The 27102-nt window shown below is 42.7% G+C and overlaps 1 protein-coding gene across 5 annotated transcripts in view; it reads left to right on the forward strand.

Annotated features, from left to right (window-relative positions):
- ABR (ABR activator of RhoGEF and GTPase) overlaps nucleotides 1–27102 on the forward strand; it is an 826710-nt gene that overhangs the window by 582831 nt on the left and 216777 nt on the right. For all 5 annotated transcript variants that reach the window (XM_069226275.1, XM_069226276.1, XM_069226277.1 and 2 more), the window contains 3 exons: nucleotides 6869–6921; nucleotides 14861–15001; nucleotides 17344–17474. In XM_069226275.1, the coding sequence (XP_069082376.1) occupies nucleotides 6869–6921; nucleotides 14861–15001; nucleotides 17344–17474 (325 nt within the window). The remainder of the gene's footprint in view (nucleotides 1–6868; nucleotides 6922–14860; nucleotides 15002–17343; nucleotides 17475–27102) is intronic.

The following is a 27102-nucleotide window of genomic DNA, read 5'->3' on the forward strand; positions in this document are numbered from 1 at the left end:
CCTTATCCTGGGCTTGACAGTGAATGGGCCATAAACAGCGTAAATTGCCTAATAGTTTTCAAACATGATTTTAGAAACTACTCTGACAATGCAAATAATGAACTTCATGCCCCACGATTGAAGGGAAAATAGGTTGTGCAGCTGAAGAACGAGATAACTTTTGAGACGGCTACATCTAAAATAAAAATAGGCTCCATGGGGAAAGTGCACTGCATTCCTTTTTCCTGTAAACACTCTCACTTTGAAGTCAGCGGTAAGGAAATAAACACCAGGCTTCCTAGAAGAAACCGCTAGACATTTGACCTAGGTCTTTGAATGCCCAACAAATGTGATGAGGTAAGATTTACAGGCCTGTTTATTACAGAAAATGAGTGTGTGGAAGTATACTGTAAACATGGCTTTAGCATGGGCAGGTACAAACCTGAGCTGTGGAGACTTAAGCAAATAAAGCCAGCCAATAAAAACCCAGAAAGTGTGAGTTACGAACCACAAAGCCAATGGTAAGCTATGGGCAGAATGCATTCCCAGGTCAACTTTCTGAAACTCCCCAAGATGTCTTTTGCAAACAAAAAACACCTGCTCCAATGGGGGTGGGGGGACAAAACAAAAAGGGTTTATTTTCTGTCTTTAATGTATCTGTGAGAAAACAAAATGTATTGTGTGTTGATTCAGTGTACTACTGAGATGTAAAATAATCCCTCATGCTTTGTAATACAAGCACTCTGTGGGAGGCAGATGGATACACCAAATGGCCAGTAGCATGAGATGAGAGAGAGATGATCTTCAGTCCAGAGGCACAGCACACTATATTTTAAAGCATTGCTAACTATAGATATTTCCAAAGTTTCACTATCAAGCAAGATGTACAACGATGTAGGAATGGAATGGATTGGAAAGGAAGCTCACAAAAGGAAAGATGGAAAAACTAAAGGGAGGACTCGCACTGATAAGGATTAGATCCAATGAAGCTTGTTACTCCTGGAAATAAGGACACCATTCAGATGGCACTGGTGATATTGAAAGCCGGCCTTTCCCACTGTGTAATGGGTTTGATGCACCACCAATCATCAGAAACAGTGCTTCCTTTATGGTATTTGCACATGATGTTGAGACAGTTCCATCACATATTGTATTATATCATATGTATAGTGTTTCATACCCCTCACAACACCTCATAGTGCTTTCTGTGTCTTCAAGTAAGTAGCTTCTCAGTTAGTTATGCATTCTTAGTAGAGTGTTGATTCGTGGTGTAGCCTTTGAGTTGTAAGTTTACATTCAACACATCATACCATTCCCTTCCTTGAAGGATTTGTGAGCACCATCCTTGTAAGCATCGTGGAGGGATTTGGCACCCAATTCTTTCGATCAAGCAGAACACAGGACTTGGGCAGGTCCACTCCTCCCCAGCCATTCCCATTATGCACCACAGAATTGATAGACCCAGCTCTTGCTATCAGGCTCCGAGTGAGGCAGAAAATAGGCTTGTGCACCAAAATAAAAGTGGCCTCCATTGGTAAACCAGATGGCTAAAAAAGTGGCCCATGAGTGCAAATTGGAGCCACTTTAAACTCAATAAATAAACTGTATAAGATGTTTTGTAAGATCTTTGGGAACAAATGTATTTGTGTTTGCTGCAGGAAATATTTATAGTAGTATCATGGACATCTAAAGTAAAAACCAACCCCCAAGGCAACAAAACAGTCCCACAAATAGCCAAAATACAGTCCCACCCACTGACTTTTCAAGCCAGCCCATGGGGCACTGCCTGATTGCCCTATAGTCCAGCCAGACCCTGCTTGTAATCCTACAAAACCTAATGGAGGAGTTTGTCCTATCCTTGCATGCATCACAAGCCAGTTGGTTCTATTCCATCATGCAGCAGGCCAGTAACACTGGGAATAGTAAAACCAAGCTCCTGCCATGCATTCAAGAGGTTTAACTCACCGTGGATGGTGAGAGACGCCATAATAAATCTAGCAGAGCTCAGTTGGACGTTTGTGATAGATACTAGTTTCATCATTTATAATGCTGAAAAGATAAAGCAAGTACTTCCCACCATGAAATAGGGGACACATTTAGGATCCTAAGACCTGGCCCATCCTGTTGTGAGATGCTACAGTGGATACAAATCAGGTTAATCGGGTATAAAACAGGATTACGTGTGCATCATTATGCATTATGCACATTATTCTGGAAGCCCTAAAACAACACCAAATAGCACTGGAATTTTTTTATAGCTCCTCTCTCCCCATCCTGCATACCACATGAAGTGGGCACTGAGAGACATCCTTTCTTGTCATGCACTTGGCATGCCACTCTGGGAAAAGGGTGGCCCTCCCCTCCCCTCCCTTTCCATCATTCACAGTGCCTGGATGCCTGGTTGTTAGCCATCATGCCCCGGTTAGACTGCACTTATGTAATTTAAACCCAGCTGTTCCCATTATTCAGTTTGCAGAAACCTATAGGAAGAACCTTACCCTTCTACCATTTCCCCCTCGTTCACTGGGCAGAATAGTTGAACAGTTAACCCGCTGTGAGGGGAGTACAAAGGATCTAGGCTGCTTTTCTTAGACAATTGAAAACAGTCAATCCAGCCATCACTTCACCTCATTTAACTGACTGATTACAAGGGATGTAGGGAAATCCTTTCATTCTTTCTCATCCTGCAGCTGAAACATTGGGTGTGGTACACAGTGTATTCTTCTGTGATAATAGTTCTGTTACCAGACACTGGGCCCTTACTTGGAGCCAAAATTTTGGAAATGGCCCTTTCTGCATGGTTTCCACTGTCCTTATGGCTTCTGTCCTCCTGTTTTAGATCCTTTGCTGAATTTCGTTTTTGCTGCCTTTAGGACTCTGGGCACTTTACCACTACTGACCAGTGTTAAAGTGCAAGTACTCTCTATCTAAATAGATCCATAATTGGCATATTTGATTTATTTGTAAGTCCCTAGTACAATGCACAGTGCGTGCCCAGGGCCTGTAAATCAAATGTTACAATTGGGAAGCACTGACACCCAAATGAGTAGCCTATAAACGTGTCCAGTAGCGGCTCACGATGCATGGTGGGGGCGGGGCAGCGCGCAGGGGTTGAAAGAAAATGAATAATAATTTAAAAAAATAAATAAACTTACCTGAATGCTCCTCCGTTGCCACCACCACCGCACAGCTCCTCTTTCCTTTGCTGCAGGCACAGGCTCCAAGCCTGTCCTGTGGCCAATCTGAATGCTACCAGCAGCATGACAGCAGCGTTCGGATTGGTCAGAGCGCCCAGCCAGAGTGCTCCTAGGCAGACTGGGAGAGTCTGCCTGCTCTCTCCAACCTGGCACTGCGTTGCCGGGTTGGACAGAGCTTAGTGCGCATGTATGTTAGGCCGGCGCGTACTATAATAAACATAGTTTATTATCATTGTATTGTAGAAGTTTGGCAGCCGCTGCTTCTGGCGGGTGGGGGGGGGGGCGCTCTTCCACCCAAATGGAGGAGCCACCCCTGAACATGTCTCAGACCCGCCCCTGCAGTGTCTGTGTGTGCAGTTTTAAACTGCCATTTCTAGCTGGCAAGTGCACCCATCTGCCAGGCCCAAACCTTCCCTTTTACTACATGTAATTCACCCCTAAGGTAGACCCAAGGCAGCCCCATGGGTAGGGTGCAGTGTTGTTAAAAGGTAGGGCATGTACTGGTGTAGTTTACATGTCCTGATATAGTTTACATGTCCTGATAGTGAACTACTGTTAAATTCGGTTTTGACTCTTGCAAGCACTGTCTTTCAAATAAGGTAACACAAGGATTGACTTGAAATATGGTTTAAGTGCAATTTCCCATTGGGAGCAGACAAAAATATGGAGTTAGGGGTCTCCGAACTCTCAATTTAAAAATATATATTTTGGTGGTTTTTAAATTGTAAGTTTGAAAATTCCACGTTTTATAAAGCAGGCATTTTCTTGCTTAACGATTCTGTGCCTCTGCCTGGCTGTGGAATACACGTCTGGGTCAGGATAACAGTTGGGCTGTTTTTAAATTCACTCTAGACAGTCACACAAAGGGAGCTTAAGTGTGCCCGCCATATCCTGAAGGGTCTTCCTGGGCCAGAGTGGTAAGAGGAGCTGACACTTGCACCTGAATAGTGCTATGCTTGTCCTTACACAAAGCAGTATCCAGCCCCCTGGAGTGTGTCTGGGGCCAGGGCAGGACTTTGCTTTCCATATCCTGCTCCTAAAGGTTCTCCAAGGGCTTGAACTGAACTTGCCTCTTGTTAAGAATTCTCAGAGACATCAGAGGCTTCATCTGTCAGTGTCTGGACTCTTCGTCTGAGAGCCCCGACTTGCCAAGTGGTACCAATTCCAGCCCCTGGGCCCTTAGAAGTGTTAGCTTGTGACCAGAAGGAGAAAGTCCATGCACCAATGCCCAGCGGCAAAAAAAACCCGACACAGCGCCTGTCTCACGGCAGGAGAATCGACGCAGCGCCTGTCTCATGGCTGCAGAATCAACACATCGCCTGTTTCCCCGTGGCTCCATCAACACAGCATGTCTGGATTTTCGACGCATCATCCCCGGGGCATGAACTTTTCATCGACCTTGCATCGCAGTAAGGAACTGATGCTGTGTGTCCTGAATTCAACGCATCGCCTTTCGTGCTAGGAAAGAATCCATGCATCACCTCCCTTGCGTAGTAAGAAACTGATGCATTGCTTTGCTTTTCGGCGCCTCACCTCCTCTGCGGCCCACGCATCATCTTTGTTTTTGACGCATCCCAGGTAATTTGTGCTAAAAAGATGCAACCATTGATTCCTGTAGATTAAGACTCATTGAAACCCTTAAAAAGTTATATCTTTACTTGTGTAGGTTGAATCTTTGTCGTTTTGGTCTTGTTTAATTGAGATATATATTGGTTATTTTCTAAACTGGGGGAAGCGTCCTTTTGTAGTTTTTCCACTGTTACAACGAGTTAAATCTGTTCCTCCAGTACCCTTTAAATGTGGCTTCCCCTCTTATATTCTCTGACATATTTCAAATCCATCTAAGAGTTTTAAGGTAATTCCTGGGCACATGTATTTGTCTGTTTTGTGCAGTAGATCTCTTTCCTTCCATGGCTGCGTGTTTTACAGACATTAATATTCATAAACAGGTGAGGCACATTAGTCCTCTGCCAGTGTTATAAGGCATGTCTTATCGTTTAAGTAGCGCAAAGGCCAAGATTTTAGACAGCGGTGCAGCAGAGATATGGCTAGCATAATTCTCCGCTCTCAGTGGGGACCCCTATTAAAGAACAAACAATGGCTTCCTACAATAATTGGCTGCTCATTGCAAATTCTTTACCCGTCTATGGATGGGTGACTTAACATGCCAGTATCAGTGTCTCTGAGCAGGTCTGCCATTTTTTCTGTGTATTAACGAAGGCACATAGCTATATTTATGGGTGTGGTGGTGTAGGTTTGTGGCTGATGGGGCGACTGGTATGTAGAAGGAGTGGGGGCGGACAAATGTGGTGTTGGTGCATGTGTGCATGCATGCAAGGTGAGTGGTATATGTAAATAAAAATAAAAAAAACACTTACCTTGCTTGCTTCATGACAGCCTTCCTGCTCTGGGCTCCAGCAAATTCCCCTAAGCAATCCTGGTGCTGCTTTTATGCTGGTAACCAGCATGAAAGAAGTGTCCGGGTTGGAGGGGGTGGCCTCTCTCAGCACTCTTAAGAGCACTGGAGGCCTGTGCTTTCTCTAACCCAGCTGTCTAAAGACCTTTTTCTCCCTCCTTATTCTGTTTCAGAGCAGTGACCAACTACTGTATTATTCTACTTTGGTTTCTTTATCTGTTGCTGTGACTGACTTTTTTTGTGTTTCTTTGTTGCTGCCTTTTCACTGAGGGTTTTTTAGGCTGGTAGCTGCCTGTTTTATTGCAACAATCCGTTCCTCCCACCTCCTCCAGTGTTGCTGACATTTGTTTTAGCTTTATTCCAGTGCTGTCCTCATTTACGTCTGGCTCCTAAAATAAGCTTATTTCACAAAAGAAACACCCAGTCATTTACCACTCTGCTCATGAATGCCACAATGTGCCCTTTCTGGTAGAATATAGCTAAACCTAGAAGCAATTATGTGAAACTTGCTTTGCCTCGCTGTCTCTCTCTCCAGGGCCTCTCCGTGCCAGCACTCAGGACATCTCACACAGGGAATTGCTTATCCCCTTTATTGGGGACATATATCTTCTCAGGCTGCTCTTCTATTGTTAACTTCATAAGAGCTTTGTTGAAATGTGAGGCAAGAACTCTTGCAAGACTTTTCATTCTGTTAAAAATAAAAATAAAATATTTTTCCAGCCTTATTTTCTAATTTCTGTTCAGACCTTTCTGATGTCAGTAGCTGCCAGTGACAACCAAAACAAGGCAGGAAAAGACGAAATTGTGAGACTGTGTTGACCAATTTATGTGGCAAAAAAAGTCCAGTTCTGAATTTACAATGTCAGTAGCTCTAACTTAAGAACAAGCGATACCTTTTGCATTGCAAATGCTTGTTTTGGTTTGTTTGTTTGCATCATCGTCTGTAACCTGCACTTTAGTGTCTACTTCAATGTTTGTTTAATTCGTTTTCTACGATTATGTGGCTTATGTGTTGGTGTCGCTGTATTGGTGCCTCTTAGCATGTCTGAATTTATTTGTGTATGCGTGCTGATATCTTTGTGTTTGCGAACGATCACTTTTTTGGTGTGTGTGTGTACACATATTTTTTTTTCATAAGAGGCGTTTCCTTTGCCGATACATATAGCAGGATATTAATGGTTGCAGTTTGTCTCCTTCCTGCTGATGCTGCATTCTGTGCCAATGAATGCTTTTTATTGCTGCCTGACATATCCCAATGTCTCTTTTCCCTTTACAGCATTACTGTACAAGCCCATTGATCGTGTGACGCGGAGCACACTTGTCCTTCACGTGAGTATCTGCATTTGAGTAGTCCATGAAGTCCACCAGTTTGATGTTCCCTGGACAATTACATAAAAGAGTTAGCCCTAGTATCTCCACCCTCGCAAGGGCTCTGCCTCAAGGATATATGTCTGGCATTTACGCAGGGGTTTTGTCCTTAGCATCCATTTACCTGGCAGCTAAGCTGGAGCTTAGTTCCCCTCGTCTCAGGTCTCTAGCATCTTCTTTTGCTGTATCTAGCCAGGGACACTGCCTGCAGGATTTTTATTCCTACCATCCAGGCTGTAGCTATTGCATCTCTAAATCTCTGCCACTGGTATATCTGTGCCTGGCATTTAGGAAGAAGCTCTGATCCTGACAGCTCTGTGCCTGGCATCTAGGCAAACTCTCGCCCCATTGTCTCTTTGTATGGCATCTAGGAAGGAGCTCTATCCCTATCATCGTTCACACCAGTTCTAAATAGGGGCATCTAGGCAGGAACTCTGTCCTTAGCATTGCTATCCCTACTGAACCCTGCCCATAGAATCTCCATTCATGGTATTTAGTCAAGAAGACTGGCTCTAGCATCAAGAATCAGGCAGAAGCTCTCCATGACATTGCTGTGGCAAGCAAGTGCCCTATCCATAGCATCTCTATCCCATACATTTGGACAGGAGCTCTGCTCCTGAGATCTCTATACCAGGCATCTAGGCTTGAGCTGTCTCTTTACTATCTCTGCCTCTGATATTTCCACAAGCGCTCTGCTCCTGACATTTATAGCATCCCTATCTCCTCTGACATTTCACAAGAGCTCTGCTCCCTACGTCTCTGTACTTGCTATCTGTACCCAGCTGTTTGTTTCTAGCATCTCTGTTCCTGACCTGTCCTTGCTTCTAGCTTGAATCGAGGCAGGAACTCTGTCCATGGTGCATCAGGAGCCTAACCCTGTCAGCTAAGTGGAGTTCATGGCACCTAGGCAGAATCTGTATCCTTGGCATCGATGTATGAGGTCTTTCCAAAATACCTAGATAGTAGCTATGGACTTACATCGCTATTATTCCATAGAATAATTAGAGCGCTGCCTTTAGTGTGTTGTCAGATGCTGTGCTGGCAACACACTAAAGCCAAATGTTGTGCCCATGTCTTAGCTGGAGGTCTAATTCCTAGCATCTGGGTATTCGTACACTGGAGTATCACGCTGGCTACCTGTGCTGATTTCACTAGAGGCGGGTGCACTGCCCCTTACACCCTTTAATCTTGAATCCACAGAGGAGTAGTTAAGGAGCTTCGCGGGATATCTGCCTTACATTTGCCAGCAGTTATATTCCTGGTTTCTGGGCCATAGCTCTATTTTTGGCATCTGCATAGTAGCCTCTATCCATGACATACTAGATTAGTAGCTAAACTGCTGACCTACGAACCTGACTTCTAATTCCCACTTTGGCACTCAAATGAATAAAAGTGTGGTTCTGTGAAAATTCTGTCCCTTTGCCTCGGATGGATTGAAAATATGGAAAGTGTAAAAAGTAAAAACCAACTGTACATTCTGCAGTTTAAATTTTTTGGATAATGCTCTTGACCCCACTCCTGCAATCCCCAAATATATAACAGCATTTCATGACCCCAAAATGGCGTTTGGGAGGTGTTGGCTGTGATCTCTACTGTGCAATGGCGGTGGTGAGTATTTGATGCTGATATCCTGTGACTGTAGGCTCAAGATTCCTTTCAGTCCTCCCCCGATTGAGTCCTGTGTAGTGTCACACAGGCCACCCCTCGAAGGGGACCGAGGATCAAAGCCAGATACTTGACAGCCTAACTCTGTGATGTAAAATTCGGAACAGTGACTGTTTCGGTGGTGAAAACTTCTGCCCTGCTCAGTATCACTGCTACAGCCCCAGAAGCAGCAAGAAACGCCACCCTGGATGAGACGGGTCGGACATGCTGCCTTCCTCATCCTCTCAGACTCACTCACCGTCTGACTTGAATGTGGGCAGCAGGAGGCTTGTTGCTGCCTTCTAGGAATCAGTGGTCTTTCTATTAACACGCCAGTCCCAGTTGATTGACATTTGGTTGTGTGGGTGGTAATACTACGAAGGCCTGAACAGGGCTGCTACAAGCACATACTAGTGCCACAGTCGCTGCAGCTCGTGCCAGTTGATCGGTTTCATACTGCTACACATTGGCTGCAGCAGGTCACAGTAGGTCCCAAGGTTCTTGTGAAGGTTTTGCTCTCTAGTTTGACTTTCACTGCCTTGTTTGCTACTGTAGCATCATGCTTCATTATAGCCCTTCTGCCATTTTACATCTCTCGCTTTCCCTCATAGCCATAGACTTCTGCTGCTCCTTTTGTTGCTAACGTTGAACCCATCAAACAGTTTTTTCTAACATCAGTGGGCTCTTCACATCATTTACCCTGATAGTTGTAAAAGAACAAGACCTATTATGCTGATTTTCCAGATAGTTTTGAACTCTGATAGTCCCTTTTCAGACAGAACTTGACTCCTTCCACCCCTTTTCTCTGTAGGCCTGGACTTCTTCTGATGCTCTTCCTGATGACTCTAGACTCCTTCCGTCCAATTTCCAGTAAGCATTGGACTCCTTTGTTCCCTCCTTCTGATAGCACTTCCAATTTTCCTGATGACTCTGCACTCCTTTCCATCCAGTTTCATAAAAGCACTGGAGTCCTTCCACCTTTTACCCAGAAAGCACTGGAGACCTTCCACCCTTTATGAGAAAGCACTGGACACCTTCGCCCTTTTTCCTGGTGGCACTGGACGCTTTCTGCATTCAATCCTAATGCCACAACACTTGTCCATTTCCTATAAGCCTGAGACTCTTTCCATCTTTTTTATTGATAGTGATGGATCCCTTCAAAACCTTAACCTGATAACACGGGGCTCTTTACACTTATTTTCCTGATATCTCTCGGCGGCTACGTTTCCTGATGGCATTGGCATTAGTCATTTGAAATGCTCCTTTGCTCAGTATCTAAATTTTCCATGTGATGCTGAAGAATCCAATTTTCTTAAGCTGTAGTTTACTGGGCAGAAGTGACAATTTTTGGGCGACCTGTAGGGTGAGGTAGTTGGAGGCGCATTTGGCGGAAGATGGAATGCGTAAAGACAGCACTTTGTTCTTACCATGTAGTCCGTCTCACATTTAACTCACCCTTCTTGGCTGGAAGTCACCAACCAAGGAAGTCATCATTTTCTGTTGACTATGGAAACCGACCAGTCAGTGTAGTGTTGCTTATCAAGAGGATACGAGGAAATATAAGGCTGTAGATATGTTTCCCATGTTGCTTCGGTTTAAATAACACCCACTGTGATAGCACGTAACTGTATCTTTACCATTTGTATTGCATTTTAGTTTTCAACTGATGTTTCACTGTGTAATTTCTAATATTGTCACCCATTTTTTCGTTTATTCTCTTTGACCCAAGATAACTATTACTCAGTGGCATTAAATTTGTGCATTTTTAACATATCCTCTGAACTCTTTGCTCTGCATATCCCTTCACCTTGTGCCCACAAACATATTGCGTGTGGCAGAGGGTGGTCCTTTTGTATTTGAGTGCAGTAAAATGAATTTAGGATTGTGATGGTTAAAAAAGGCAAATGGAGTGGAGTACCCTGTCATCTCAAAATAGAGTAGTAGTTTGGTGAGCAAGTGTGGGGTTCTGTAAGTACTGCGTTCACTTGCTCGCTCTCCTTAGAAATTGTTTGCTGTCGTTGTCTTGGCAGGAAAGGCTTCTCTAATATGGGCCCAGTTCCCTGCTCGTTAGTAATAATGTATTCCCTTCCTGTTTCTGTTTTTGTCCACTCGTCAGGGGTGTGCACAAATTGCCTTCTCAGTTTTCTGTTCACTCTGCATTTGACTGATTTGTGTGTAGTTTTTTGTGGCCTAATGCCATATGCTATAAAGCTCACCATCGAGCCTCCTGGTGAGTTTCTGCATACTCTAGCATCAAAATGACCAATTGTCTCAGAGAAGCTGGTTTCAGCCCACTTCTAAGAATGACCCCCTATCTCATTTAAGTGAATGTTTCAGTATCACAAGTGATATCGCCAAATGGTATTTTCTTTACACCTGAGGGAGTATTGTTTCAGAGTTTTTGAAGCCTCAGGCACCAGTTTAGAAGGCTCTTCTTCTGGGATCTACTACCTGTAAGTACCCCTTGGTGGTAAAGTACAGGAGAACTAATTTGGGGCCCTGATATTAGAAGATTATTTTATTACTAAAATGCACAGAGCATCCTGAAGTTGATCTGTATTCAGTCAAATTCCTCTCGAAGGTCGATAAGTCTGTGACCAAATCTCTTCACCAGAGGTTAATCCTGACACTTTGCAGGGTTCTTTCCCTACTCATTTGGTGGTGTAGGGTCCTGAGGTGGGTGTTCCTCTGTCTGATGCATAAGCTGTAGAAATAACACGTTTTCTGCCTCTGCTATATCCTTCAGACCACACCCCTGTGCCAAACTGTGGTTCTGTGTCCATTATGGATAAAGGCATTACAGATGCTGCCATGCCAACCATGATGTCGAGAACCTGTTTGGCTGTGTTGGGTTATTGGTTTATGACACAGTTTCAACTATAGAACCTACTCCCAACAACATTCAACAAACAGTTGAAACGGTTTCCTAAGATTCCATTAAGAAGACTCTTGGAGAAAATTCTAGTTACTTGTCCATCAACAAGCATATGCCCCTGTTGGATAGAGTGCCAAGCCTCATCAGTAGATACAACTCACCCATGAGACTTGTCTACTTAAGACAATTCAAACAGGTTCTCTCTCAACGCTAGTGTCGTCTTAAAACAAAAATGAATTGGCCCCTGACTATCAGAAGGGCAACGAGTGCCGCAAATACTGAAAACACAAGAATTAAAGGTACCTCTGGTGCATCTTTTGGTATCTGTAAACACAGAGAACTGGATATGCCAATTTGACCTCCAAAATGCTTACTTTCCTCCAAAACACGTCATAGTTATAAGTTGTATTAAATGAGGGTGCTCCAGTTCCAATAGAAGTCTTCCATTTAGTCTTCACTCAACTCCAAAACTCTTAATTCCGCCACTGCTTCTAACTTCCAAAGAGTCTGTACTGACCGTCACCTGGATGCCTCAAAACGTCCACTGGTCTTTACGGAGTACACCTTGATATCAACCAGTACAAATCCAGTACCCTGTACCAGAGTTCAGTTCATTGGTGCCATACGGGACTTGCTCAGAGGTGTATTCTATCCCTCTCTGGAAAGAGGTGAAATAAAGGAGTTAGTATTCCACTATTGACTAAGACCAAAATGACAGGTTGGAGTGTCCAGACAGTCCTTGGCTTTATGGTTTTTTTGCAGTAATTTGGTTCCCAAGACCAGACTGAAAATGAGATATGTTGCCTCGTTATCCTCTTTGGAAAAAAGCATTGGCAAAGCCGATAGGTCTCACCTCTGCAAGAGTTATTGGCTTTGCCAAGATATTTTAGCCATGTTGTACCACAGTGTGACTGCTGTTCAGCATTGCTTAATGTTAGTGGGGTAAAGGAGAGTGGAATTGGGTGTCATAAAGTGGAGTACGTTGGGGTATTATGGAGCGGTGTAGAGAGTCGTGGAGCAGCTTAGATTAGAGTTGAGTGGTATGGAGTATACTGGTGTGGAGTGGCTTACAGTGGAGTTTTGTGGAGTGTCATGGAGGGAGTAGAATGTCTTAGAGTGGAAGGGCATAGAGTTTAGTAGAGCTGACTGGAGTAGAACATTGTGGAGTGACATAGTGTCGTGTAGAGGGTGTTGTATAGAGTGGAGTAGAGCGTTATATAGTAGAGTGATGCAGAGAAGAGTAGGTTGTCATAAATTGGAGTGGCAAAGGGTGGAGTAGCGTAGGAGAGTGGAATGGCATAAAGTGGAGTAAAGTATTGTAAAGTGGAGAGGCATAGAGTGGATCAGTGGAGTAGTGTGAAGTAATGTGTCATAGAATAGAGTGGAGTAAAGTGGCATAGAGTGGTGAAGAGGGAGTTGCATAGAGCATTGTACAGTATTGTAGAGTGGAGTGGCATAGAGTGGAGTGAAGTTAAATGGCGTAGAGCATCACAGACTGTAGTATTGTGGAGTTGAGTGTTCTAGAATGGAGTGTTGTCGAGTGGACTAGAGTGAAATGGCATACAGTACAGTGATGCAGAGTAGATTGGTGTAGAGTGCGTTGGTTTTGAGTAAAGTTGTGTAGAGTCCTTTGGCGTAGAGTAGGGTGGTGCATAGTAGACTGTAGTGGCATAGAGTGCAGTGGCGCAGAATAGACTGTTTCAGAGTAGTGAAGTGGCATGGAGTGGTGCAGGGTAAAGTGCAGATGTGTAAAGTGCAGTGGCATGGATTGCAGTGACGTGGGAGCAGTGGTGACGTGGGAGCAGTGGTGCCATACAGATTAGAGTGGCGTAGGGTGCATTGCTGTAGAGTTGAGTGGTGCAGGGTAGAGTGCAATGGGCAGTGGCAGAGGGCGCTGGCGGAGAGTTCAGGGTTGTAGAATGCAGTGGCCAAGTGTCCAGTGGTGCATAGTAGAGAGTGGTGGAGTGCACTGGTATAGAGTAGAAAGGAATAGACTGCAGCGTTATGGAGTGCAGTGGTGCTCAGTAGATTAGAACAGTGTAGAGTGCATTGACGTAGAGTGGCATTGACAGAGTTCAGTGGCAGTGTGCGCAGTGTTGCAGAATAGACTGTCATGGTGTGGAGGTATGTAGAGTGGCATAGTGTGCATTAGTGTTAAATACAGTGGCCTGGAGTGGTGCAGAGTAAAATGACATAGAGTGCAGTTGTGTAGAGTGGAGTGCCATAGAGTGCAGTGGCACTTTTCTATGCATGGGCTGCTATATCCTTTGTATATACATTTTCCAGTTCCTATTTTGGCCTTCTCATTGCTAAAACTTCCTTCAGTGAGACCTAACAATTGATCTCAGAAGAGTTTGGTACTGATATGACCAACTCAAGTGGTTCAGTCCATTATTAAATCACTAGTAGGTAATTGAGCCCCTGATCTGGAATAGCAGGTGGTGCTGAAAGCCTTGATTGTGCAAGATTAGTAGAGATCACTGTGTGGTCAGGTGCTGGAATAGTGTGGGATGTCCATAGAGCTCCATGCAAGGCTCCGCAGAGAATAACTGTAGTACAGCAGAAACGGATGTAAAGATATTAACAGACACTGTGCCCTCAAATAGCAGTAGCTTCCGCAAGTCAAAAACAAGGTACACTTACATAACGTTTCGGAGTGTTAGTAGGTTTTATTTAGATAGGAGAATGTTTTTTCCAGAAAAAAAGGTGCAATGACAGAGGTGTGTCAATTCTCAATAGTGGAAATCTGTGGTACATCGCTGGTGGGGTTACTGAACATATTCCTATGTGATATTCCTGTCGGATAAGGATAGGCATAGGCTGAAGTCAGTCACAAGCAGAGGAAAACAAGTTGTAATTAATGAGCTAAAATAGCTTAGTGGAGTTTGTGGTTTCTGCACAGATCCGAAAGCAACCTGGTAACTACTAATTTCTACACAGACCTAGTTGCAACCTCTAGATCAGAATAGGCTCAATGAGTAGTCTTCTTGGGAGTTCACAGAGAAAGCTCAGTGTGTGTATGTGCCTATGAGCTAACACAGACACCAAGTGTAATTTAGGCATCACAAGTGCAAGGATTAAAGCAAATAAGAGAGCCCTATTTCGACAGTGAGGAGTCAAGACCCAGTCCTGTAATTGTACATTGGAAGTAGAGTATGGAGTGCGTTATGAGAGGGCTCTGTTTTAGAATAACTATACACACTGCAATTCAAGGTGAATCACTTTTGTGAAAAGAGTTTGTTAATATTTCCCAAACTGATGGGCCAAATAACCTTCTGTACTGCATTGGAAGGGTGGTATTAAGCAAAGGCATGTGGCTAAACGTTGTTTGTGCCTTGAACTGAACTTTGTAAACATTGATGTGCTTTTGCTCCATTTCAGGACCTCCTGAAACATACACCTTCGGATCATCCGGACTACCCCTTGCTCCAGGATGCCCTTCGGATATCCCAGAACTTTCTCTCCAGCATTAACGAGAACATTGATGACAAGCGGACACCTGTAACAACACCCAGGGGAGAGGTAAGAAATGAGAATGGGGGCTATCCACCGAAAAGCCAAAGTGAGGGGCAGAGTGAGGTACATATCAGCATTTCATCTGATGAGGTCTTCTAACATCAGAAAGTATTTGAACTATAGCAACCCTCTGCCAACCATTTCAGCAAGGATCTGACACTACTTAAAGATCAAGTTGATTATTTGAAGTTTCTCAATGGATTATGCACAGTGTGGGATAGGAGAGCATTTTAGGGAGAGAAGAAGTTGGTTTTGGCCTGCTCATTTGGGCAACACTGTGCTGTTTTTAGGACTTGGTTCATGCATAACATAATCTTAAAATAGCTTATCAATCTTCAAATGAACTTACATGCATTTTCAATTGGGAAAGGTGGCACGTAGAAAGCCACTAGACTGGTGTAGGTTAGTATATAAATGCAGTTCACCTTAATCAAAGGTTAATTCCTTAGGTAGGGCCCTGTATTTAGTTGTTAGCTCAAATAGAGATAGTCTGTTTTAACGTGCTAGAGTTGTTCACCTAAGCACCTGTCAAATCTTCATCTTTTTACATGGTGGCACCCCTTACTTTGAAAAGAATGTCTGAAATTTTGTTCCATCTGTCCCATGAGCTGTACCAGAAATGTGCTCTGCTGAAAGGTAGATATCAAACTTGGTGTGCATTTCATGACTACATGGCTGTACTTGGAGATCCCTATCCAGCACCCCGCTTTGAGTTTGCAAGAGATGTGCCTTAAGTCAGTAAAGGATTACATGATTTCTTTGTTTCTGATCTTGTTACAAGCATTTTTCAGAGGACATTCTTCAATGTCATTAAGTTTATAACATTTGGCTTCCGAGTTCCTCTTGTTGTTACAATGCTGTATCTCCAAATGTTTCACGACACATACTTCAGTGATCTTTCTGTAGGAATTTGAAATTTAGTAGTCATTGAAAGAGTGCTTCATTTCCTAAACACTAAAGCACACACCTTGCTGAAAACACTCAGTAAAGGGGGAGATGTTCTTTGAATCACCGCAGAGGAAAGTGACATGTAGCAAATAGCAAAGGCATATGATGCATCTTTTCCAAGCAGCACTCCCTAACATTTAGCGTATACAGCTCTTGCATTCAGCAGATAGAATTCACATATGTGGCCCAATGGTGCATAGTATGCAAAAGAGGCTCTTAACTCAATCACAAGCCAGGGAAACGCATGCAACCAAGAGATTAGCACCCACTAAGTAAAGTGGTCCTTCTGGCAGACAAGGTTTCACTCTAGTTAATATTGATTAGTTGCTGTGGATAGTTTATTATAAATGGTCCAGAGAAGAGATCCCCTTTCGTACAAAATCTCACCATGGTCTGCTCCATAACTCTTTGAAGCCAGGACAAGGCTAGCAGCTCTATAGCTAATAAGGTGTGATTGAGACACCATCTCAGTGAATGAACAGTCCCAACCAGAACACAGCATTGCATGATATGAAAAGGATAAGAAAGGAGTGCTTCCAAAAATTAAAAACATTCCCTTACCCCCTGAGCTTAAGAAACCTGTAATAATTATAGAGAACATGCCAGAGTTATCAAAGATCATCCAAGTAAAAATCAAGGAGGTGAAAAACAGGTGATGGAAAACCTTTGCTCTGATATTCTAAACATTAAAAATGAGTTGAGCAAATGAAAGTCATCTGGTTGAGTAATGAATTACATGTTTATCCTATGGTAGTGTATGCAAAGTTGAATTGAAACTACATTTATTACATTTCCTCTCTTTACTGCTGGTGTAGTTACATTTCTGTGCTCATGGCTGGGTTAAAAATGTATGTTGAGATTAAGAGCTGGTCCGTGAGCGTGCAACTTAACATTAGATGGCTTGAGATATGCATAAAGATGTGCCAAATAAAAGACAAGCATAATGTACATTTACACAACTGTGGTATAAAGTCCAGTCTTTGGTATTGTTGTGAAAGTTTTGTTGGTCAGAAGTGGTTTTGCTAAGCATTTTCGCTGCAGTCCTATCCCAACTTAGTAATGTTGCTTATCAGGTCCATAAAAAGAGGTCATTGTAAAAGATTTCTTTAGCTATCTTAGATTTATTTCCCATCCTCTCCTACAACCTAACATCTTTGTTTAGATGCGGCAAGCTTAGAGACTATGGTTCTGTTTTTGTTTTGTTTTTTTAACCCCAGGGTTGGGCTGCCTTTTGTATCCACCACATCACAAGGTGATAGCCAGTATTGCTTACGTTTGCTCTATGGCACCTTGCCCTCTTGTGTTCACTCTTCTCTGTAAGCCTTCCCAGTCTCCTGTTTTCTTTCCCTCCCTCTTTTTTTTTTATAGCACAGTCTTCACAAGGTGTCTTTACATTTTAGGTGCGACAGCTCGTGAAAGATGGCTTCCTGGTGGAGCTGTCAGAAAATTCGCGAAAGTTGCGGCACGTCTTCCTTTTCACTGACCTCCTCCTATGTGCCAAACTGAAGAAGACAGCTGTGGGGTTAGGCGGGTGAGAACACACACTCTGCTGGAATTAAAAAACTGTCTTTGAAGTACATTCATAGTATGTTCATCTCTGCTAATACAGGCAATATTGAGTGCAATGTAAATTCTACAAAAAGATTTCTGTTTAGAAACTATATGCTTGATCTGGAATAATGGGTCTTTTATGGGCCAAGTTGTTGACTGGAGCTGATTGGATAGGGAGTGTTTAACATTGCCTGTCAGTAAAAAGAAGGTGCTTGATGCTGAGCGGACAGTAGTTTACATAGAAAACAGTTGGATATTACTGATTAGAGGATGGTGGTTGTTGGAAAGTGGTAGATGGTAACATTGGGAAATGTTTGTGGTTTAACAATGAACTGGGGTGGTTGGCAGACATTGGTTGATGATGAATACTTTTACCTTTCTATCCAGTCCCTCCCCAACATTCTATTAGGGTCACATCAGTTCTTAGTGTAGCCTTCAGCCATTAGGCTCAAAAGACACTGTGGCGGACACTTTTATTACCAAGGCCACAGAAATATGTGACCATAGAAATCCATCTGACCATCTAAGATGTCATAAAGATCTTAAAGAAAAAGTACTCTTCTAAGAAATGACTGAGTCCTGGCGTCTCAGTGGCCACGATTGGACTCTGTTAATAAGAGTTAGGTGATACATAAATTGCACCGCTCCCTCAATTAAGTGTGCATATTGCAAAATTCCCTCTATCATATTTTATATGAGACACTCATTACTCATATACCAAACCCTATAAAATATGCAAAGTAATAGTCATTTTATTATTCAGCCTAAAATGCAGACTTATTAAAAATTCTACATGTTCAGCACAAAAATGACCCTATCTTGCTGGTAGGACTTGAGGATGGGGCCTCTGTGATGACGATTGTGGTCATGAGTAAAATAATTGAGAACTACTTTTAAATGGGGTAGAATGGCACATTATAGACCACATTTTAGGTCTGACCTGTGGACAGCTTTTCACTGTCTGTGGCCAGAATCCAGTTATGGACAATACTAATACGCACAATAGGCTTTGCGGACTCCTGTTGCTTATGATTGGTTGGCCTTCTTGTCAGTCAATTCTGCTTGCTTTTTATTTGATGGTTTTCCTTCCTCGTTGTTGTGTCGCCCCCTGTACTAAAATATAGTCTCTTTACCGTTCTTTTGATTGGATAATTGTGTCCTTCCAATGCTTGCATTCAGGAAACTACTTTTTATTTTTTCATTCAGCATTCTATTGGGGTGAATGTGTTTTCTTGCTTTCTCATGTGCTGCATCCCCACTCAAATCTGTGATCTTCTTGTTGCTCCACACAGCTTGCTCATTGCTTACTGCAACCCTTGCCATCATGTTGATTTAAAAGAAATTAATGTACCTCTCCACTCACTCCACCTCACCGCGTTACTTCTGGTGCTCATTGGCACTTGCTCCCCTCACCCCACCCTTTTCACTGATACTCCCTCGCTCCCTTCCCGTGTTGCTGATTTCACTTTTTTGGAGGGCCTGGTAGCTGTAACTTGCTACTGCACCGCTCCTGTCTTGAAAAACAAAAAGGTGCTTTTGATTTTTATATTACCACTACTAGAGGGGATCCACCATATTGAAACAGTAAATTAAAACAAAATACAGAATGACTTCAGCATCATCACACATGTGTGCATCAGTAGTGATGCATGCAGCAGTCATCGCATCATCAAGCATACATGGGCATGTGTGATGATGCATTTCTGCTATACATTGTTATAAATAAAACACATCACACCGGAAAACCCTTCCGTCTAAAATGCGTTTAATGGAAATATAGCAAGCAACATAGCAAATAATGAAACGATAATTGTCCTTTCAACTGACCAGAGCTCTCACTAGAAAACTGTCAGTTAAAGCCTAATGTTACAGCACATTAAATTTTGGAGGGTTATACATGTTTTCTCTCAAATCAAGTCTATGTATCCTAATCACGTACCAGAAACCTGTTATTTCAGCAAATACTCATCTAATGAGAAGATGGCAGGATCTTCTCCTGGAGGAAGCACAAGACATTCTTGAGGAGAAGGTATTCCTGAATACTATTTTGAGTTCATTATTCTCCTTCCAGTTGTCAACACTAAAAACGCAGTTACACTTTGCAGAAATGTCCAAATGTACTACTCTGAGTAAAGTGGCTTCTGGGCCTACTAGTGCCAAGAAACTTGGCAAGCACAATTGAGGCTAAAAAGCACTTTCGGTCAATAAAAATGCCCTCCATACTTGATTGTAGCATATATCAGTACACACATAGTGACATGTGGATGTACATATATTCATTGAAAAAAACAAATGTTAAAGTGGCGTTATAGGTAGAGGAAATGACAGTTAAAACATAACCTTTTTAAAGAAAAAAAATTCACTGACATTCACCAATTATAGTTAACAGACGTTACTATAACTCGCACCCTTACCATACACAGTGTTGTCATCAATGGCATTTTTTCACTTGTGATCAGTGATGTTATTAATAACAATATCATAGAACATGTCATGAGTGTTGTAATATGGGATGTCATAAGCTGTGCATGAAAAGGGCACAAGTTATGGTTACTTCAGTTAATTAGACCAATGGGCTGATTCACTCTTAAACGCTGCTGCGGTTTTTAAGCTTTCTGAAAAAAATGTGAAGCCCTTGAAGACCACTCCCTCAAGATCCTGGTTTAACAAAAACCTCAACTTGGAAAGAAGACAAGTTAGAGCTGCTGAAATACTCTGGAGGGCTAACCCATCTACAATCCACCTTTTCCAGCTCAGAAGAGGATGCAGGAAATACAAAAATTGCATCTAAAAGAAAAAGCCACCTTCTTACGTAATGCACTAGACAAAGCAAGAAACCGCCCCAAACATCATCAAACAACAACCTGCCGAACCTACCAAAGATGCTCGCTCTGTCGAAAAGGAAGACTGCAACAATTTTGCTAAATTATTCAAGGACTGAATCACAAAGATTGAATCCTCCCTGGACCATCACATGCGGACCTCCACTCACAACTCTTCCCCCACAACAGAGGTAAATACAACCTCAGCACGCTCCTCTATCCCCACAACAGAGGCCTCTCCTCCAATGACTACTGGACTCAACCAGTGCTCAAGGGCCTCCATAGCACCAAAGAGTTGAAAGGCATTCAACACTGTGACAGAGGCGGACATATCAACGGTGATTGCAAGAGCCGAGCTATCCTCCTTCTACGTAGACCCACTCCTATCCTCCCTGGCAAAAAGCCTCAACCACGCCTTAACCCCTTTATAGACCAAGGCAAAAAACAGCTCCTTGAGCAAAGGGACTATGCCTGACTACCTCAAACTGGGCCAAGTCCCACCCCCGCAAAAAAAAAAAAAATATTAAAAAAACAGGCGCAGACCCGGAGGACCTCATCAACTTCAGGCCCATCTCTAACCCTCCCTTCCTGGGAAAAATTATCAAGAAATGTGTTCCCTCCAAACTCAACCAACACATTGACACCAATAACCTACTTGACTCACACCAGTCCTGTTCAAGGAAGGGATGCAGCATAGAAATGGCAGTACTGAATATAGTAGACAAAATACACACATCCCAAGACACAAACAGATGCTGCCTACTCATCCTTCTAGACCTATCAGCGGCCTTTGACACGGTCGACCATAAGATACTCTTGGACTACAACAACGAATTTGAGCAGATGGCACAGTTTTGCAGTGGTTCACCTCATTTGTGCACACCCGCTCCCAACTAGTAAAAATAAACAACTCGATGTCTGATATTTCTGCCATCACCAAAGGAATCCCCCAAAGATCAGTCCTCTCGCCGACACTCTTCAACAGCTACATGGAGACCTGACTGGAAGACTCCACTAAATCTCGGGGATCACCATGGACTTAAGTTTGAAAATGAGCACACACACATATGGTCTACAGTGAAGGTAGCCTTCTATAACCTAAAAGTCCTCAACAAAATTAAGCCTCTCCTCCTACCAAATGACCTAAAAATCACCACACAAGTACTGACTGGTTCTATTCAGACAATCTACGGGCATGCCACCCTCACAGGCGCACTGAAAATATACCTAGCCTCCCCTGAGTGCCACTCTAAATCCAGCAGCAAGATGGTCTCCAGAGCTAAGAGATATGATTACATCTCCCCCTCTCTGAGAAAGCTGAAGTGGCTACCAGTTGAAACACTGTGCTGCTGCAAAACTGTTGGTCTCACCCACAACTCTGTACACACTGGTAAACCCCAGACTACCTTGCATCTAAAGTCACAAGAGGCCAAATAAGAAATCTTAGAAGCTCCAACACACTTCTTCTCATCCTCCCTAAAAATATAAATAAAAAGCCCTCTCTCGCTCTTTCTCTGGCTTTCTCGGGCAACGCACCCAAAATCTGGAACTCTCTCACAATACATATCAGAACTAACCCCTCATTTGTGAGCTTCAAGAAACAAAAGAATTCCTCTTAAATCAGCACCTAAACCCTCCAGGATATAAATTCTAACGTACATTGGAATACTACCACGTTATATTCAGATATTGCCCAAAGTTTTTTACATTGACTCAACACTCAACCACATTTGTACTGTATTGTTATTAACTGATAATAATTGGACTCTCAACACTACAATTAGACTAAATGACTGTTTATGCCTTGTGATGTTGTAAAGCATTCTAATACTCTAGGGTCTTGCCAGCGTTATATAAAACTCTTTAAATAAAAATAAAAAATGAAATATGATACTTACCAGCCACATGCACTGCGATAATCTGAGGCCAATCAATTTGAAATCCAGACACACCCTGACAAGGATTTATCATTAGGTCTTCCAGTTGACTACCCACAGGGTTCTGCAAAGTTGGTCCTGGAGAGCCGGGTCCATGCCAGATTTTTAGCATATCCACATTTAGAAAAATGTAGATTTCTGAAACATCTTTTTTCTAAATGTGGATATGCTAAAAAACCTGGCATGGCACAGCTCTCCAGGACGGACTTTGCAGAAACCTGCACTAGGCAGACTAGCCTAAGCGTTTCTTGTCCTGAGGAGCCCCCTAATACGGTTGGATCGAAACGCATCAACATTTTTAACTAGGCTAATGAACTTGAACACTGGAGAGAAACTGGAATTTATGAAGACAGACTCGCAAAGGATTACTCTTCTCACTTAAAACCCACACCACAGTCTCCAGTTACATTTCATGACGGTGATATAGTAGTGTTCACAAGACAATCAATTTGTATTTGCGACTTCTTTTAAAAACACTTGAAATGGAATCTAGATTAATGTATTTTTTATTTATTTGAGACCTAGGCATGGGGTATACCAGAGAGAAACACTTAACATAGCAATGGGTCAAAGTAAATAGAGAGCTTTGTTATTTAGGAGAATACCCGAGTAATATGTGAGAGTGCTTTTTTGATGATTAATTAAATGAATGTCTCTAACAGTGTAAATCAAAGCATTGTACATATTTACAGCTGTTAAAGGTGGCTCAAGTTTGATCTGAGAGGAGAAGTAAATGTAAGGGATATCTAGAGACCCCAGCAGACCGGTGCAAAGGCACATGATACTTAGCCTCTGCAAAGTCAATAAGTCTCTTGTTTGGGACCTATTGGCTTTGCCAGTGCTTTTTGAAAATGCTGTCCAGCAACGACAAAAAAAAACAAAAAGGTGCCATGGAAAACATGTACGTATCATAACACTGTAGAGGCCTTTATCATTCATTAGGCACATACATGCGGACATATGTGCAAGTGTCACCATGCAGTTTGCACCTTCTGAATGACACGGGCATCATTTTATGTTATTTTTGTGTTTATTTGCATATTGCGATAGAGAATGCCACTTGGTGCAGCAAATAAAAAAGTTAATTTTCTGTTGTGCTACAGAACATTTCAGCATAGAAGCCCATCAGCAAATGGGAGCTGTTGGGCACTCCAAGAAAGAAAAAAAAATAAAGGACTGTGAGGACTGGGGGGGACATCAGAGGAGCAGCAGGGTATAAACCAGCTTAATATGGAAAGAAAGGATAAAGGAGGGGAAAAGCTGCACAAGAAGTCGAGAGTGACTCGTAGCACAGGGAAGTGGCAAGTAGAGAATCACAGGAAGAGCAGCATAAGTGGGAGAGAGCATCCCTGAGCTTGGGTGGAAAGGAGAAGCAAACTAAGGAAAGATAGAAAACACATGCAGCTTAATGGAGAGCCTAACAGAAAAGGCAAAAAATAGATCCCAAGAAGTGAGTAGTGGAAGTATACAAGGCATCCCATCAAAAGGATGGTAAAGAGGCTATGCTCTAGTGAAGGGACAAACACAAGCAAAGGAAGGTGAACCAAGAAGTAAGGAAATGAGTGACAAAGTCAACCTATTATCCACAAGGAGCGAGTGAGTTCTATGCCCACTGTAAGTTCTTGATATGTTTCACAAGAGGATTTTGCCTACAGAGAGATAAAAGCTATCATAGACAAGACTTAACAAGCATTTGCAATGTAATGGGTCTCGCATTTGCTCAACTTAGAGATATTAGCAATGTCCTAACCAGACTTTTCTTGCCACATAAGTTGAAAATGAAAAGTAATACAGTTGTACATAAGCAAGCTGATTTAAAGCGCCATGCCATGAGCGTGAGTGTGAAGAAGCACACAAAAGGGAATAGAAGTTTGCTCGCAGTGAAACGTATCTGCAGTTATGCAATTATCCATGTAGTAGGGTCGATGTCATGCAAAGTGCTCGACTACTGCCCAGCGAGATCGCGCTGTGTAGGAAAAAAAAAAAAAAAGTAGTCCAGAAGCCATGCAGAAAACATGGAGCCTCGTATGATTTCAGTAGTTGGGCGGTGCACTTGAGGAGGGCTAAACACCGGAAAAGGCATGCCGGATGCATGCCTTTCACAAATGAAATCAAGTGATTTTTAAAAAGCAAGCCCACGGACCAATGAAACTGATGGGCGTGCAGTGGGCATGGTTAAAAGCCCACAGAGAGATTACAGCAGGCTTAGAACGCTTGTGCGCTCGACCCTAAAAAGGGGCTATCATGAGCCAGAAGTAAAGGTGCAGATGATGTGTCTCACTGTTGGTGGATGTCGCACTTGAGGAGTTAGTATTGTAATGCAGCTGTGAATGCTGGTTGGGAGGGAGAGACAATTACGTAATTTGATAAGCACAACATGCTATCGACTCTTGATTCCTTATGATCAAACACAAAACCAACCTGAGCGAATATGTGTATTCAGAATCTTGGGGTTAGTAATGAATTAAACTGGTGCTGTTGCCTTTTGGGGCTTGGTTAATGACCTCTTTCTGTGTCTGCAAACTGAACATTACATTTAAAAATAGTTCAAAGTATTAATCACTAAGCCCACACATATCAAACCAAATGGGACTGACTACATGGTTCAGGAAGGGGTGACACAGAATGTGTTAGTCTCAAAAATATCAGTGTGCCTTGCCGCTCTGAATTTTCTGAAATATTTGATTCCACAAGTTGCATTCCCTTCCGAGAATGGAGTACTGCTTCCTGTCAGGGTCCATGCTATGAAGATGTTAGCACATATGCGCATTTATCTGCACATAAAATAAATGCCACATATTTCCCTATATAATTTGACCCAGCTCTTGGAAGGGCAGCCTTAGACCACGAAATCAGTCCCAGAACGTTCAGGATCTCTGATAAGTTCACTTAGTGGGGACTTGGCCTGTTTCATAACAAAATAAAAGCCGAGCTGGGCTTGGCTGAAATGTTTACAGACAGGACATGATCAGACCGGAGTATGGTGATTCACTACTGCCTCCAGATGTACTGCTGAATGGAGGCATTCTCGTATTGGTGAGCAGGGAAGCATGGGGTTCAACTGTGTGGAATGACCTGAATGTGCAAACTCACTGCAAGGATTCGCCTCTTTTGGTCACTTGCCTGGCAGTTCATCACATCACAGTTTGCTATTTCTTGTTGTATGCCTTTATGGAGGCGCCTTAGTGACTATGGTACTTGACATGTAAATTGCACTTTTTTCTTAAAAAAAAAAAAGTTTATTTACTAAAAAAGGAACAAAAACGCAACATTTTGTTTGACTCTGGCAAGTGTCATTTTTCATCACTAAACAGACATGTAAAGCACCATGCTGCATTCCCCTTTCGCTACTTTAGATTTGCAATCCTCTGGGAAGAAGTGAAAACTCACGAGTGGTTGCAGATGAGTTTCTTCAAAATTTCATAGTTCAGGGTATTGCACAAAAGAAATCGAAAAAGACCAGACCGGATCCACCTTCTTTATCCTATCAGACGCAAGCCACGTGGCTCTTATCCCTGTTTGAGGGCTGCATCATGGCTGGAGAGTATCCCGGCCATCAAATACCAGATGCATCCACGACTACCTGATCCACGATTGATACTAGGGAACCACTGACTATGTAAATCTGTCCCACTTACACTCATTGAATGCGAATGTATCTTTTGTGGATGTACTGAGCACCTCACATGGATCTGGCTGTTCTGGATATGTGATGGACGCCTGTTTCTATAGGTGAAATCACAAAGGCTTCGGTCAGGGCGCACTCAGTCCTTATCTTAGGTGGAGTGATGATGAAGCCATGGGCTCTAAGACTGAGCACTGTTGACTGATTTCTCAAGTCATTAAAGGAGCTTGTTTTTTCAGCCAGAGAAAGAACCTAGGGTATTAATGAAAATGTATTATCATTCAAAGATCAGTTGTTTCATCCAAAAGGCATTTCATAAGCTGATATCAGAGACATTTTCACTCTTTGTTGTATTTACCCGAGTGCAATAAGGATGCATTGGGATGACTGAACTGGAAAAGTATTTGCCTCATGAACTTTCACGTATCAACAAAAATGGTGTAAAGTTTTAAGGCACAAAGAGCCTACATAAGGCACAAAGAGCCTACATACTCAGTGCTTGAAATGGAAAAATTAAAGTGCAGGTACTCTGTGCCAGAGTACCTGTTTTGTTCTGAGAAGTGCTGGTACTCTCCAATTAAAAGAATTACGTTTTTCTTGAGATGTGCCGTACTCTCCCTCTCAAAATAAAAAAGTGCTGGTACTCAGTACCGGACAGTACCGGCCCATTTAAAGCACTGTACATACTGTTACATGATGTATCATGCACCTTAGATAATGTGAATATTTGGGGTTCCGTGGAGAGACACTTCTCTTGGTGGTTTACTTGCACCATAGTAGATGGGGGCACGTTGCAGGTGAAGTCGCATTAATCGTCTGCAGCCTTCGAGATGACTGAGTGGGATAACATTGAATTAATGTGGGAGGTCCTTCAGTATCAGAGATGTCCCCGCGATATGGAGTTATAGCATAGTGGCAGGAATTTCTCGGAATAAGCTTTAATGCAAAGTTCTCAAAACGTACATGTACCAGAACACCACAATTAAAATTTCAGTCAGGCCCAATCATGATGCAAATGAAGTAGAAAAGGACTTAGGTGAGTTTTACAATACCCACTACATGGTGCAAAATCGGGGCTGTGGCATTTACAACAAGCATTTACAATGCAACGGGTCTCGCGTTTGCTCATGTTAGAGCTGATCGCGTTGTAAACTCCTAACCCGACTTTTCACCTATCGGGCAAAAGTGCATTTATGTACATAACCCGAAAAAGTGAAATTAACT

This window comes from Pleurodeles waltl, chromosome 3_1 (genome assembly GCF_031143425.1).
Source record: "Pleurodeles waltl isolate 20211129_DDA chromosome 3_1, aPleWal1.hap1.20221129, whole genome shotgun sequence".
NCBI classification, from domain to species: domain Eukaryota; kingdom Metazoa; phylum Chordata; class Amphibia; order Caudata; family Salamandridae; genus Pleurodeles; species Pleurodeles waltl.